The 14,309-nt window shown below is 37.2% G+C and overlaps 1 protein-coding gene across 2 annotated transcripts in view; it reads left to right on the top strand.

The window, feature by feature from the left end:
• Nucleotides 1-14,309, top strand: part of MAPK6 (mitogen-activated protein kinase 6) — a 36,088-nt gene that overhangs the window by 8,118 nt on the left and 13,661 nt on the right. For both annotated transcript variants that reach the window (XM_047075097.1, XM_047075098.1), the window contains exons 2-3: nt 10,692-11,882; nt 13,067-13,211. In XM_047075097.1, coding sequence (XP_046931053.1) covers nt 11,256-11,882; nt 13,067-13,211 — 772 coding nt within the window. In that variant the 5' untranslated portion in view covers nt 10,692-11,255. The remainder of the gene's footprint in view (nt 1-10,691; nt 11,883-13,066; nt 13,212-14,309) is intronic.

Below are 14,309 nucleotides of genomic sequence, written 5' to 3'. Positions count from 1 at the left end.
TAAATTAAATTTTTGTGGACTATAGAAAATGTTTGATTCCTTTAAGCTTCTAAAAGGGAAAACTACATTAAAGATTGTGTTGTCAATGTAACATGTGATTCTGGCCTGGGTCCTTTAGCTCTCAAGTACATTATTGGTATAATTGCAGAAACTTAAATGGGATCTGAGTATTCGATAGTAGTATTATACCAGTGTTAATTTCCTGATCTTGATTACTTTTTGGTTATACAGAAGAGTGTCCTGTCTGTAGGAAATATATTGTACTCTGTAAGAGGTGGGGGAGTGTTTACTGGTCAATAAAAAAAAAAATGCATTATTATTTGAGAGAAGGTCATGGGCTTTAGTTTGCAACCTGGGATTCAAATCATGGCTCTTTCATTGATGTGTGATGTTGAATGCATTATTTAAATTGTCTGAAATAAAGATCATAAAATCCATTTTACAGCCTTGTTAGGATTTAGTATAAGAGTATATGTCCAGTACAATAGTTGCCACATAATACATTCTTAATCAAGTTTATTTCAATGAAAATATGTATATCTTGATTAACATGGTTAATTTCCATTTCTTTTGGAATTACCAATGAATCTGTAATGTTTAATGTATTGGTTTATATTATGATTGATGTAAAAGTATAAAAGAACCTCTTGACAAACTAAGTCATTACTTGCAGTGGTTGATTTATTTAGTTTTCCTTTTTTCCCTTCCTTTTACTCTCCATTGATGGACATGTTATTAAGTAAACATAATGACCAAAAAGGAAGAAGGTGTTTAAGGATAACCTGTGAGCCTTTTACTAGTCATCACAGTCTTTTTAAAATATTATAAATTATTTCACCAATTCTGTAAACCTTAGAATTGCATGATTCAGTTCACCCCTTTCCAGCACTTTGTGCTCTTGTTGTCTTAAAATTTATTTCTACATGTGCTGTAAACCCCATGATACATTATTATTTTTGCTTTAAATAATCAGTAATCTCTTAAAGACATTTAAACATGTAGATGTTTTTTGTTTTAAGATTTTTTATATTCTCCAGTTATTTACCCTTTCTGGAGATTTTGTTCCTTTCTGCAGCTTCCATTTGTTGTCATTTTCCTTGAGCCCAAGAACTTTTAGCATTTCTTTAGCAAAAGTCTGAGGGAGACCAATTCTTGTCACTTTTGTCTCTTTGAAAATGTCTGTATTTCATCTTCACTTTTGAAATGTATTTCCCTAGATACAGAATTCTGGGTTAATATTTCCTTTTTTTTTTTTTTTTTGGCACTTGAAAGATGACGTTAGGTTGTCTTCTGGCTTTCATTGTTTCTAGTGATAAATCAGTCATCCTATTCATTCTTCTCTTAATATATTTAACTCTTTTTTACCTGGTTGCTTTTAAGAGGAGCTCTTTTTTTTTTTTTTCCTCTTCCATTTTCAACAATTTGGCTATGATCTGCCTAGGTATGAATTTCTTTATATTTATCCTGCTTGTCTTGCATTGAGTTGTTGAGTCTGTGAGTAGGTGTCTTTTGTCAGTTTTGGAAAGTCTTTGTTGACTATCTCTTCATATATTTCTACCCTGTCAGCTTTCTGAATCTGTTCAACCTAGCTGTTAGCTCGTGGGACTGCTTGGACATTTCTTTGCTTTCTGGTACCACTTCAGGTTTTCTGTACTTTGTGTTTTTGCCCTGTTTATTTGCTTTAGGAAGAACATCTGCCTTATACTCAGAATGCATTGCTTCCTGACTTGTCCCTCGCCACCGCCCTCAGAGGGCAGCTGCCTTGGATGTGTTGGAGGCCCATATGCTTCATGAGATTCTCTCTCAGCTTTCCTGCCTTACCCTCAGATTTTTGTTCTCAGTGAGGACCTGTGGGGAAGAGTTGGCGGGTGGGACTTGAAGCTGGGCCTCCTCTGAATTCTAATCTGTTTGCTGAAACCACATGTAGCTATTAAAGTTGGTTATAAATTTGGTTGGTTTCTTCTCAGTTTTGTTAGTGGTAAATTATTTACTTTGCCAGGAATGAGAATAGTTATGCCATGGTCCTTCTTTTATGAAGGGCTTAATGTTTTCTAGAATTTATTTAGATTTCTTTGGGGCACCTGGATGGCTCAGTCAGTTAAGCGACCTACTTCAGCTCAGGTCATGATCTCACAATTCGTGGGTTCGAGTCCTGTGTTAGGCTGTGTGCTAACATCTCAGAGTCCGGAGCTTGCTTTGGATTCTGTGTCTCTCTTTGCCCTTCCCCCTGCTTGTGCGCATGTGTGCGCTGTCTCTCTCTCTCTCTCTCTCTCTCAAAAATATTAAAAAATTTTTTTTAGAATTTAGATTTCTTTGCATCTTTAGATTTCCTGTTGAGTTTTTTTTAAAGCTGCAATATTGTAGCTTATCCAGCTTATTGTGGTTTATAGGGTGAGAGTAATAGAGTCTTGTAATTTTCTGCATTCTAATCAGAAGTGGAAATCCTGAACCTTTCTTTAAAATTATAAAACTTTTGTTGTACCTGGGTGACTCAGTTGGTTAATTATTCAGCTCTTGATTTTGGCTCAAGGAATGATATCACGGTTTCATGGGTTCGAGCCCTGCATTGGGCTTTGCACTGGCAGCACAGAGCCTGATTGGGATTTTCTCTCTCCCTTTCTCTGCCCCTCCCCCACTCACACTGTCTCTCAAAAAACATAAATAAGCTTAAAAAAATTATAAAATTTTAGAGCTGGAAGAGGCTGTAGTAGTCATGTAGTTTAGCTACATCATTTTCCTGATGAGGAACTGAGGCCTAGAAATGTGGACTACTTTGATACACAGCTAATTTAGCCTTGAATCTGAACTAGATGTCAGATCTCTTTAATTCATTTTTTACCCCCTTTTAATATGGGCTTAGTGAACCCAGACAGGAATTTTTCAGTAGTGCCAAACGTTAGTGTGAATCTGACAGGAAACTTACACTGTGCTTTTTAATCTTGTAAGCTTGTTCAGCCTTGGAGAAAATGAGAAACAAACCAGGAAGGATATTCCAGGAAAGTTACATGCCATTCTGATTCATTTTTTTTTTAATTGGGTATTATTCTCCAATGAAGTATGTGGTTCTGTCCATTTGATGACAGTCCAAAAGTGTTTTGCATGGCCTTCTTCATACCCTCACCAGGGTTAGCTGAAAAATGACAGCAGTTATGTTTGATGTGCAGTCTGGAAAGCTTTGATGTTAAATGCCATAGAGCCTGCTAGGATGAACTGAAGAATAATCAGAATAATGTCAAAGTCTCCCATACCTTCATGATACCTACTTGCTATCACATGGGCTAATGGCTTCCTATAGAATCCTGCTTGTCTACTAATATAAGACACTATTTCAGTGGTACAACCCCTTCTTACTACCTGGACAACAAAAAAGGCACTATAACAAAGCTGAAGGTTTTTGTTTTTGTTTTCAGTCTGAGTGAGCTTGTTTCACATGTTGATAAACCTGTGTGTTTACCATAGGGTGAGGCTCCTGGGGGGAATGCCTGGAAAGGAAAGTACCAGATCTAGGAGTCATTGCTGATGTTCCCCTGTGGTAGGTCAGAGTATGATCTGATTCTGAAAAAATTGAGGATAGAGCTTATCTTCTCCAAAACTTCTTACTGTCAAATACAATTTGATATTTACATTAATTCACTCAGTACAGTTTTTAAAATGCCTACAAGTACCAGGTACTATGCTCAGAAAGTATTAATAAAGCAACTGAATCTTAAACCTTTTATTATAAAAAAGAGCTACATGCAACAAAGGGGAGGGGAACGGTGCCCTGGAAGTGTAGAGGGATCTGAAGAGTAGAGATGAGATTAGATTGGGCAAGGATGGCCTAAGACAAGGGAAGGAGAATACTATTAGAAAAGAGAGGGGGGAAGAAATGTTAGTGGGCTAGGGAGGAGTATACTACAATGATCTAGGAGTATGTGCTCCATGAGGTCAGGGTGTTTGTTTTTTTAAACTATTTTGATCCCTGCTATATCTTAATGCCTAAAACAATGTCTGGCATATGGTAAGCATGCAGTAAGGTTTTGTTGAATAAAAATGTAATGGATGGTAGAATTAAAGCTATTTCACTCAAAGCTGTTCAAAACATCTTGGTTATCTGCTCCTGGGACTATGTTGGGATTGCATTTCCCCACTCCCTTGAAGCAGGTTTGACCATGTGACCTGCCTTGATCAGTAAAATGTGAGCAGAAGTGAAATGTGTCATTTTTGGATGGAAGCTTTAGACCAGTGAGGTATTCCCACATTCTGTTTCCTTCTGGCACCATCGAGTGGCAGTGGCAGAGCTGGTAGTTCCTTCAGGAACTTGGATGACAGCTACGTTGGACTTGTTGCATGAGCATGACTTAAAACTTCTGTTGTAAGTCAATGAGATATTGGGGATTTTCTGTTAGTGTACAGTAATCTAACCTATGTTGACTACAGATATTTATATTAATTTTCATCTGATTGGAATCCTCATATGGCCAAAGGCACTTGAAGGAGGAGGCTGCCCACTTGTCTCCTGCTTATATATTTGCTCTGGTGTTGCCTTAACATTAGTTAAGAGAGGAGTCTTAGAAATGAGGTCTCAGGCAAGAGAGAGATAGGAGAGGGGATGAAGGGTTATTATAATTATTTTTAAATTTCCAGCCATAAATTTGTAGAAAGGATTGTATTTGTTTAATGTTTAGTATATAGCAGTTTCAATCACATTTCCCCCATTCTGGGCATACCACCATAAGAAGTGCTTGGGAACAAAGACCAGATAAGTAAGAGACCTGTTGTATGTACTTTCACAGATCATAGACTTAGAGTTGGAAGGGTCTTGAGAGATTCTTTGACCAAGTTATCTGGTCTGTGTTTTTATAGTCTAATATGGATACTGTAGAATAAATAGCAAGTAGGGATAAGCACCTAAATAAACATAATGGCATTTATTTTATAATGGCTTTTTAAATAGTTAAAGGCAAATGCAAATTCTTAAAGTATATTCAGGCAAAGGATCAGACAATTTAAGAACAGAAGCTGGGAGTAGAAGAGTTGTTAAAAAATTGGATACTTTGAAGCCAAGTAATCCTCTGTCTTTGACTTTGTAAGTTTGCTTCCATAGCAGATATTGATAGTAGGCAAGGCCTGTTAGGCTTTGGTGTTTTAGTTTTAAGGTCCTTCGTCCCACCCCAGAAGGCTAAGATCATTCATTGACATTAGTTTGCACAATGAGCCTCCTTGAGTTCCATATCTTGAGAGGGATCCCTGGTAACTCTTAGGGCTCCCCTACATAAGGAGCAAGGGCATTGTCAATGAATATGAACAAGCAGTTAAGCTGTAACCTTTGGCCTTTTCTGCCCTAGAAACTTAGTAGCTTTGATGAGAGCTTGAGACATGATCTTAGGGGAGGATGAATTTGCTATGACAACACCTGTCTGTGCCAGGGTTAAGAGATAGTCCTAGGTGAATGTAAATAGAGCTCAACCTTTCCCTTCTCTCCAAAAGCAGCTAGGTTTTGGCTGAGGAGATGTGAGGTTGGCTGGATTCCAGGTAACTCAAGTTACTCACTTGACCCTAGAGAGGAGCAAAGTAGGCAAGAGGCATTGAGGAGGGGGAGGTGCAGAGTTGTCAGTGCATGTGATCAGGCCAGATGACCCATGTCAACGTTTAACCTGATAAGCAGTAGAGTGGAAGATGGAAGAGAAAACCAGATAAGTAACCTTCATATGTTTAAGTCTCTCACCTCAAACTTGCTTTGCACATCCAGACTCCTTTTCTGATAGGGGGCCAAGTTCTTATATAGGAAGGGAAGGAAAATCCAGTTTCTATAGAATGGGAAGATGGGGCAGAGTGAAGTTATTTATTTAACTGTTTTATTTCTTTCTTTGTCATTTTATAAGTTTACTGAATATTCTTAGGCTTGACTCACATTGCCTGTATTTCTCTTGGCTTGGCGGTAGGCTAAGTGACAGAAAGCAGGATGATTAAGGGAAGAAAGGAGTGCTTGAGTAGATCTGTGTGGCCAATGCAGTTTCAGGGAACTGTCATAAATGTAGGAAGCTGGTACCCAAACTAGGCTACATAGAAGACTTACTTCTGTTATATGGTGGATCACTGAAGACCAAAGGTAAAGCATAAAGCCATCTTTATTCTTTTTTTTCAATATATAAAATTTATTGTCAAATTGGTTTCCATACAACACCCAGTGTTCATCCCAAAAGGTGCCCTCCTCAATACCCATCACCCACCCTCCCCTCCCTCCCACCCCCCATCAACCCTCAGTTTGTTCTCAGTTTTTAAGAGTCTCTTATGCTTTAAGCCATCTTTATTCTTATAAATCATTCCTTGTAATTCATTTTATTTACCTAGTTGTTCAAAACAAAACATTGGCTAATGTTAATTAAAATTTAAATTAATTAAGGATCCCTCTCCAGGCAACACAGTTTCAGCACTGGGTTTGGTAGGAGTGGGTAACATTTGGAGGTAGAGAAATTAGAAGGATGCTGGGAAGGTTTATTTTAAGTTACTTACTGTCCCATCTTAGTTTTCCTTTTCCTCCCTTGAAGTATGTGGAAATGAAGAAGGAATATGTATCTTTTCCTGAGTCTAGGCCTTGAACTTTACTTTTATGAAGTTAAACATGAAAGATGGTAGAGGAAATGGAATAAATAGGACATTTCTAGAGATTGTTGATATGGATGGAGGGTGCTCTGAGCAGTAATCTGCTGGTCCAGTTAAGTTGTAACTGCATGCTTTTCTTCAGGCCAAAGAACTCCATGATTGACCTATAAGATGGAGGTAGTTGGAGACATCAGGATTTGTATCAGGGTGATAAGGAGGAAACTGTATTCATGGTCACTAAGAGTGAGCATGGGAGGCCTCTGCCTTTTTGTGGCTTCCAGAGGCATATATCCAGATCTCTTTAATTAGGTCAGATCCCCCAGTGTGCAGGTTCTCAGCATCCTGTACCATTCCTTGGTACCACTTGTCCCCTTTTGCCTTCCTCTTTTTTCCTTTTATTAGTTTATTGTTTGTTTCCAATCATACTGTAAACCCCATGAGGTCAAGGCACAAGTCTGTTTTTACTTACTATTTTACCCCCAGTACCTAGTATATTTACAGGTACATAGCATATAATTAGTAAATACTTGCTGAAAGGAGCATGAATGAATTGGAAACATTTAGTGGATCCACTTTATCTTGCAGAAGTATAGCGTTATCTCCAACTTACTGATTAAGGTGGGCTTACTTTCCAAGCTCCTGGATGAAAACCTGCTCCAATAGCTTTTGGTCCAATGGATATTGAAGGATTTTAAAGACTAGTACAGAGCAGTGAGGTAGATCACTGGGCAAGAATAGCTTTACTCCCCTCCCCCCCCCATTTTTTTTATTAGTGTAATCCTCACTGTAGAATTATAGTTTTGGTGATTAACATTCCTTTCTTTCACTAGAATGGTCTCATATTTCTGTAAAGTCTGTTCAAGTCTTTCAGCATAGTCATCATCTGAATCTATAATGAGGACTCTGTGATTCTCAGGTTGGTTACAAGTCCTTGCCTTCCCCGATATGATTTTTTACCCACTGTCTACCCCTGTAAGTGCTGACCAGTCACAGATATCTGAAAAGGCATTGTCATCCTTGTAGTTTTTGGTCTGTGATGCTTCTGGGTCTCACTACGATTTAAAGGGAGCAGGTGTGGGTGGAGGCCTTGAGTGGAGATCTTGGCGTTCTCATGACTCTCCAGTCATCTGGCTGCAGTTCCTGTTATAGTGCTATTCTGTCCAATAATAGCGGTGTCACTTTTAGCAAAGCTAACTTATTTGCGCTTGACTGTGATTGCTCTACTAGTGAACTAGAAGCTTAAGAGAGTGCTTAGAGATTTTTCTGTATGTCAAGTCTGTAGAACTGAGTTTAAAATGTACATTTATAGAAAACTTAAAAGTTGACTGAGCTTTAAGGAATTGTCTACACAAGGGCAAGAAGATAAGTATGAAACAAACATTCTGTTTCGGGTGGAAACTGGAAATGTAAAATTTCAGAAATATTGGCGCCTTAAAAAAATACTGTTTTTTTAGGGGTGCCTGGGTGGCTCCGTCGGTTGAAGGTCCAACCCTTGATTTTGGCTCAGGTCATGATCCCAGGGTCGTAGGATTGAGCCGTGTGTCAGGCTGTGGGCTGAGCAGCCTGCTTAAGATTCTGTCTTTGTCACTCGCATGTGCTCTCTTTCTCCCTTTTTCTAAAAAATAAATTAAAAAAGTACTGTTTTTTAAAGGATATTTGGTAGAGAATTGGAAGTACCAAGATGTATACAACTAGAAAAAATTGAGGGGAAGGGGAGATAGTATTAATTAAAGCCTTTTAAAAATTGAAACATTCTTTAATTCAAAAGTTTGTTTGCAGACTTTAACTTTAAAATGTTTTGCACAAACTGGTAAGGTACAGAATCTTTCGGAGTCTGCTTGTTTGTTTTTTTTCCTTGATTTCTGAGAAGCAGACAAAAGCTTGCAAAGAGAAGAAACTATCTCTGTTAGAGTAAAACAAAGCTGTTAGGCTATTAATGTTGTTGACAACATTAATCAGATACACGAAGTGCTCATATTTACTAAAAGAACTCAGTGATAGTAAATATCAATTTTTGTGAAATTGTTGCCATAAGGATTCTTTATCTAGACTCTGAGTTATCAGTATCATCAGTTTCTCTTTCACACAGTTATAATGTTTGTGGATTTCTTGAAAGTGGTTTGCTCAGATTGTGGCAAGTAGCTGTACCTTATATTTTTCAGAATCTTGTATTTCCACATGTGAGGTATGTGGCAATATGAAGAAGGCAGGAAATAAAGGCAGATTCCCTATTGTACAAAAGCTTCACTACTGTGAAACAGCTCATGTGTTTGAGAGTGCTAGCAGTTCTCTTAAGCCACAGCTGAAGGTGATTGAAAGTTGTCACATAATTCAAGTTCAGAATGGACTGCTTTATTTCATGTTTGTCATTGCCTTTAAATGATTAGCCCTTTGAATAAATGAATATTGCACTTGTCCCACTTCCAATTTCTTCAGACCCATTCAGAAAATAACACTGTACGTACACCTTTGCCAGCTATTAGATCAAAAAGCAGCAACAACAAGCCTTTCCATATAAGAGTTAGCCTGTATTACATGCGTTAAATGAGCTGCTACATTGGCCACCTAGTTGTGTCTCAGACAGGAGACACATACTCACCCTCAGGGGCTTTGTTGTGCTAGCCCTTCTGTCCACAACAGTTACTCCCACACAGCACCCCTGAGGCCCACCTGCTTTGGGGCTTTGCTGTCAATATCACCTCACTAGAGACATTCCCTAACCACTCTCCTTGTGCCCTTTCTCTTTTATTTTCTTTACATCAGTTATTGCCATCTGACATCTGTGTTTTACTTATTTGTCAGCCAGTCTTCCCCCACTATATGAGCTCTTCACATACATACCTCCCAGTTCTATTAAATTCTTAATAATTTGTCATGCCTCCATACATATTTTTAAAAAAGAATTAAAGATGTAGTTGTAGCATACTGTGTAACCCCATCCTGATGGTAATCCCTTCTCTCATTGCTCAAAGTAATGATTATCATGAATTTGTTACTTACCAATCATGTTTTTAATACATTTGCCATATATCTGTATTTATATCTATATAGACATAGATATATAAAGTAACATTGTGCCTGTTTATGAACCTGAAATAACTGGTTTCAGCATGTCCGTTTCTATCTTGAGTTTGCTTTTTTAAATTGAGTGTATGGCGATTTCAACCATCTATTCATTTTTACTATTATATAGTATATAGTGGTTCCCTATATGAATATAGTTCATTTATTCTCCAATTGTTGAAAGTTTAGGCTGTTTTTAATATTTTGCCACTACAAAAAAAAGTGGGCATTTTTTCATTTGCAAGTATTTCTCTAGGGAATGTTTTTTGAAGAAAAATTACCAAATCATAGGTATGCTACTTATTCATGTACATATTTATTTATTCCAGAGTGCTCTTTCTCATTCTTTTACTCATTTAAACTCACGAATATTGTATGAAAGTCCTTGTTTTTCCACATTCCTCCTCAGATTTGATATTAGCAAACTCTTAAAAATGTTTTTCTAATCTGAAATGTTTTCTTCTCGAATAATTTGATTTTTCTAATTACCGGTAGAGTTAAACACCTTTATTGGTTTATTCACTGTTCAGGTTCACTCTTTTGTAAACTGAAGAGCATGCTCTGCAGATTTCTTATTTGTACTATTAGATTTTTGTTTATTCTATATCCATTGGCATAGTTAATAAGTAAACATGTTTTTTAACAAAGACTAACACATTGCAGGCTCATTATGTTTTTTTGTTTGTTTTAGGGAAATGTTACTAATGTTGTCCTCAAAAAGTTCTAAAGAGCTCTGTAAAACAATTATGAACCTTCCTTCATTCATTGGCATTTAAGAAATGATACAACCTAATGACTGTAAATACTATAAAGTATCTAGTATGGTGGGATCTAGAGTCAGAGCTAGTACATGTGAATTGCTTACAACATGGATAGCTATTTTTGATTGAGGGTCATCTTTCCATTTGGTGACTATAAATAAATAAGTTCAATGTACCAGTAGTTGTTTATAGCTAAATGCTCAGTTCGTGTCATTTAACAAAGGTGTAAGAAGAGCATTTCCTGCAATGGTGACTCTTTCCTTCTTTTTTCTCATCCTCTAGGTTGTATCAGAGTAAGATGGACGGTAGCTTTGATTGTGATTGTGGTGAGCTGGAGCCACCTGATCACTAACAAAAGACATCTTCTGTTAACCAACAGCCACCAGGGCTTCCTGTTGAAATACACAGCAACAAAGGAAGAAAAGAGGCAAAACGGAAATAGTGCTTACCAGCACCTTAGAATGATGCTGCTCAGGACCAGTCCAACACTGAATGTATCTGCACTGTGAGGAGAATGTTCATAGAAGCCTGTTGTGTGCATATTTATTCACATTTTTGTTAAATGTTAAATCGTTTAGCACAGTAAATCTGAGTGCATAGTATGTCATTTCATTCCGTTTGAGTTTCTTGAGTGTTTTCTGTAAATGTCTGCAGAATTGCTGCCCCTTTCTTGAACTATGAGTACTGCAATCTTTTTAATTCTCAATATGAGTAGAGCTTTTTGAGCTTTAAATCTAAGGGGAACTCAACGGGCCTGGTTGGCATATGCAATGAACATCAAGAAATCATCTTGCTGTGGAAGCAAAATTATTTTTCTTTTCCTTTTTTGAAAGATCTTTCCTTTTGATGTCAGTTTTCTTTCCTTGTTTACACAAGTTCAACAATTCGAAAGGAAAAGGCAATAGTAGAGGTTTCAAAATGGCAGAGAAATTTGAAAGTCTCATGAACATTCATGGTTTTGATCTGGGCTCTAGGTATATGGACTTAAAACCATTGGGTTGTGGAGGCAATGGCTTGGTTTTTTCTGCTGTAGACAATGACTGTGACAAAAGAGTAGCCATCAAGAAAATTGTCCTTACTGATCCCCAAAGTGTCAAACATGCTCTACGTGAAATCAAAATTATTAGAAGACTTGACCATGATAACATTGTGAAAGTGTTTGAAATTCTTGGTCCTAGTGGAAGCCAGTTAACAGACGATGTGGGCTCTCTTACCGAACTGAACAGTGTTTACATTGTTCAGGAGTACATGGAGACAGACTTGGCTAATGTGCTGGAGCAGGGCCCTTTACTGGAAGAGCATGCCAGACTTTTCATGTATCAGCTGCTACGTGGGCTCAAATATATTCACTCTGCAAACGTACTGCACAGAGATCTCAAACCAGCTAATCTTTTCATTAATACTGAAGACTTGGTGCTGAAGATAGGTGACTTTGGTCTTGCACGGATCATGGATCCCCATTATTCCCATAAGGTAGGTGCAAAGCCAGCTGAGACAGATCTTTAAACTGATGTGTATCATCAGGAATAGGTCTTGTATTTTCTTTTATATTATGACAGATGTTTTTCCTTAACTGTTAAACTTTACATGGTACCTTTTTTTTTCTGATACAGATCTTTCAGTCAGAATCTGTGTTTAAAAGGAAGGTGGAGTGGGATCCTAATTACATAAAAATTCTTAAAGTGTATGGTTATTTATTATAACTGAAACTCTCCCTTATTTAAAAGTGGGATATATTCTTAAGTGTGTAGGGCAGAATTGTGGTTCTATCTGAAGTTAAGAGGGGATGCTATTTGAACTTATATGTCTTGTGTCCCTTTGAGTCTCTAGTATTCTGTTATGCCTTATTTAGGCACACTTAATTTAGTTTGCTATCTAAATTTGCATGAAGATAAAATGGGAAGTAAGAATAGCTAAAGGGATTCATAGTAACTGTACTTTAGGTAACCTTTCGCCTTCATAGAAGAAGTTAGTATTTTCTGAGTTGAACTTTGGTCTTTTAGTTTTCAAATGAAATTATCTGTGGGATCCTGATCTTTAAAACATTAAAGTGGAGCTGCTTTGGTTATAAAGAACCCCTAGTTAACATCTACCTTCATAATTTTTCAAGGTTGTTTTGAGGATGAAGTAACACAATATATGTATAACTGTTTTTGTTAAATGCTTTATAAATGTAAAGTAGCAAAATTGATTAAGAGTGGGATATGTAGTAGAGCCAGTCCCCTGGGTTGTCAGTAAGGAGCTTGGCATTAGTTTAGAAGTAGCACCTTTGGTGTTCTTCTCTACCTTTCCCTCATTGATTTGAAACATGCCTGCTCCTTAATTAAGACCTGAAGTGAAAAATAGCTCCTCTTTTGAAACATGTTTTGAAAGTGTGACCTAGAATCAGCACTAAATTCTTACAGTATATTTTGGTCAGCAGACTTCATGTGAACATCATCTTATAGATTATATATCCCAGGGGGAGTTTAAGCTCCTATTTAGCCAGAAAAGTATAAGCGCCTTAAAAATACAGAAACCAACTGTATTTTGTTAGGATCTCACAATTCGTTTTTATTGTTTTTTGTTTTGTTTCGTTTTTAAGATCAGGGATTCAAGTTTTGTACTGTTCTTCAGCTAAAGAAAAAAACTGAACTATGTTTTTGTTTCTTTTTCAGGGTCATCTTTCTGAAGGATTGGTTACTAAATGGTACAGGTCTCCACGTCTTTTACTTTCTCCTAATAATTATACTAAAGCCATTGATATGTGGGCTGCAGGCTGCATCTTTGCTGAAATGCTGACTGGTAAAACCCTCTTTGCAGGTTAGAGATTTTAAAATATATGGAAAATTATCCAAAAGAGAAATAATTTTACATGTATCTATGAAGCAAGAATTACATAAGATTTAAAACAATTGTAGTCTGGAATATTAAGAGAGAAAATGGTGTTTTTAATATTTAAAAAATTTAAAAAACTTATTCATGTATTCACTGAATTGTTCACACAGCAAATATAGTCAGAATTTTAGTGTTCTTTTGTATTTATCTTAAACATAATGTTGTGTGTTTTTTTGTAAAATGTCTGTTTTTTCGAAAGAGATAGTGTGAGCAAGGGAGGGACGGGAGGTGGGGCTGGGAGAGAATCCCAAGCAGGCTCCACCCTGTCAGTGCAGAGACCCATGTGGGACTCCATCCCATGAACCATGAGAAACCTGAGCCAAAATCAAGAGTCAGATGCTTAACCAACTGAGCCACCCAGGCACCCCAAACATAATGTTGTATTTTTAGATTTATAATACTTGTTGGTAATCTGTGGTAAATGATACCTGAGTTGTATAATGCTGTCAGTATTTGTCACTCGTAGTCAAAATTTTTAGCTATTGTTGAAAACCCAGTAATTCTTTGTCCACTATCATCCCTATTGCCTGCACTGCCGTGTCCTGTTGCTTGACTCCTTTGAACTTTCAGAAACAAGGAATTTTTTGCTGAGTTTGATGCTATGAGATTTTTCACTACATAGAAATAGTGAAGAATTTTGGTGAGAGGAAGAGAAAGAAAAAAGTGGTAATGTAAATGAGGGTATGAACCTGAATCAGTGAGAAAAGTTTGATGACAGAAATTGTGTACATGTAAGAATTGGTGCAAAAAGTTGGATGGAAGCAAGGTGTCAAATAATGAAGATATCTATGTCTAGTTAAGATGGGGCCAGAATACTTAGAAAGTAGGCAGAAGAATTCCATTTGGAAAACCAGGAAGTAGTAAGGTACTGAAGATTTTTTAGTTAGAGAAGTGACATGATGGTGATTTAGGTCTTTTCTCTCTTTGGACATTATTGTTTTTCTGTCTAACCAATCTTACTTAGAGTGGCCCTCCCACCACTCCCAGATTATGCTAAGAGCAGAAGAAAGGGCAGGGTCTGCT

Source organism: Lynx rufus, unplaced genomic scaffold (assembly GCF_022079265.1).
Source record: "Lynx rufus isolate CCGP_SWC_20201006 ecotype Redwood Valley unplaced genomic scaffold, mLynRuf1.p SCAF_13, whole genome shotgun sequence".
Classification (NCBI taxonomy): Eukaryota; Metazoa; Chordata; class Mammalia; order Carnivora; family Felidae; genus Lynx; species Lynx rufus.
This window is presented reverse-complemented; position numbering and strand designations above follow the sequence as displayed.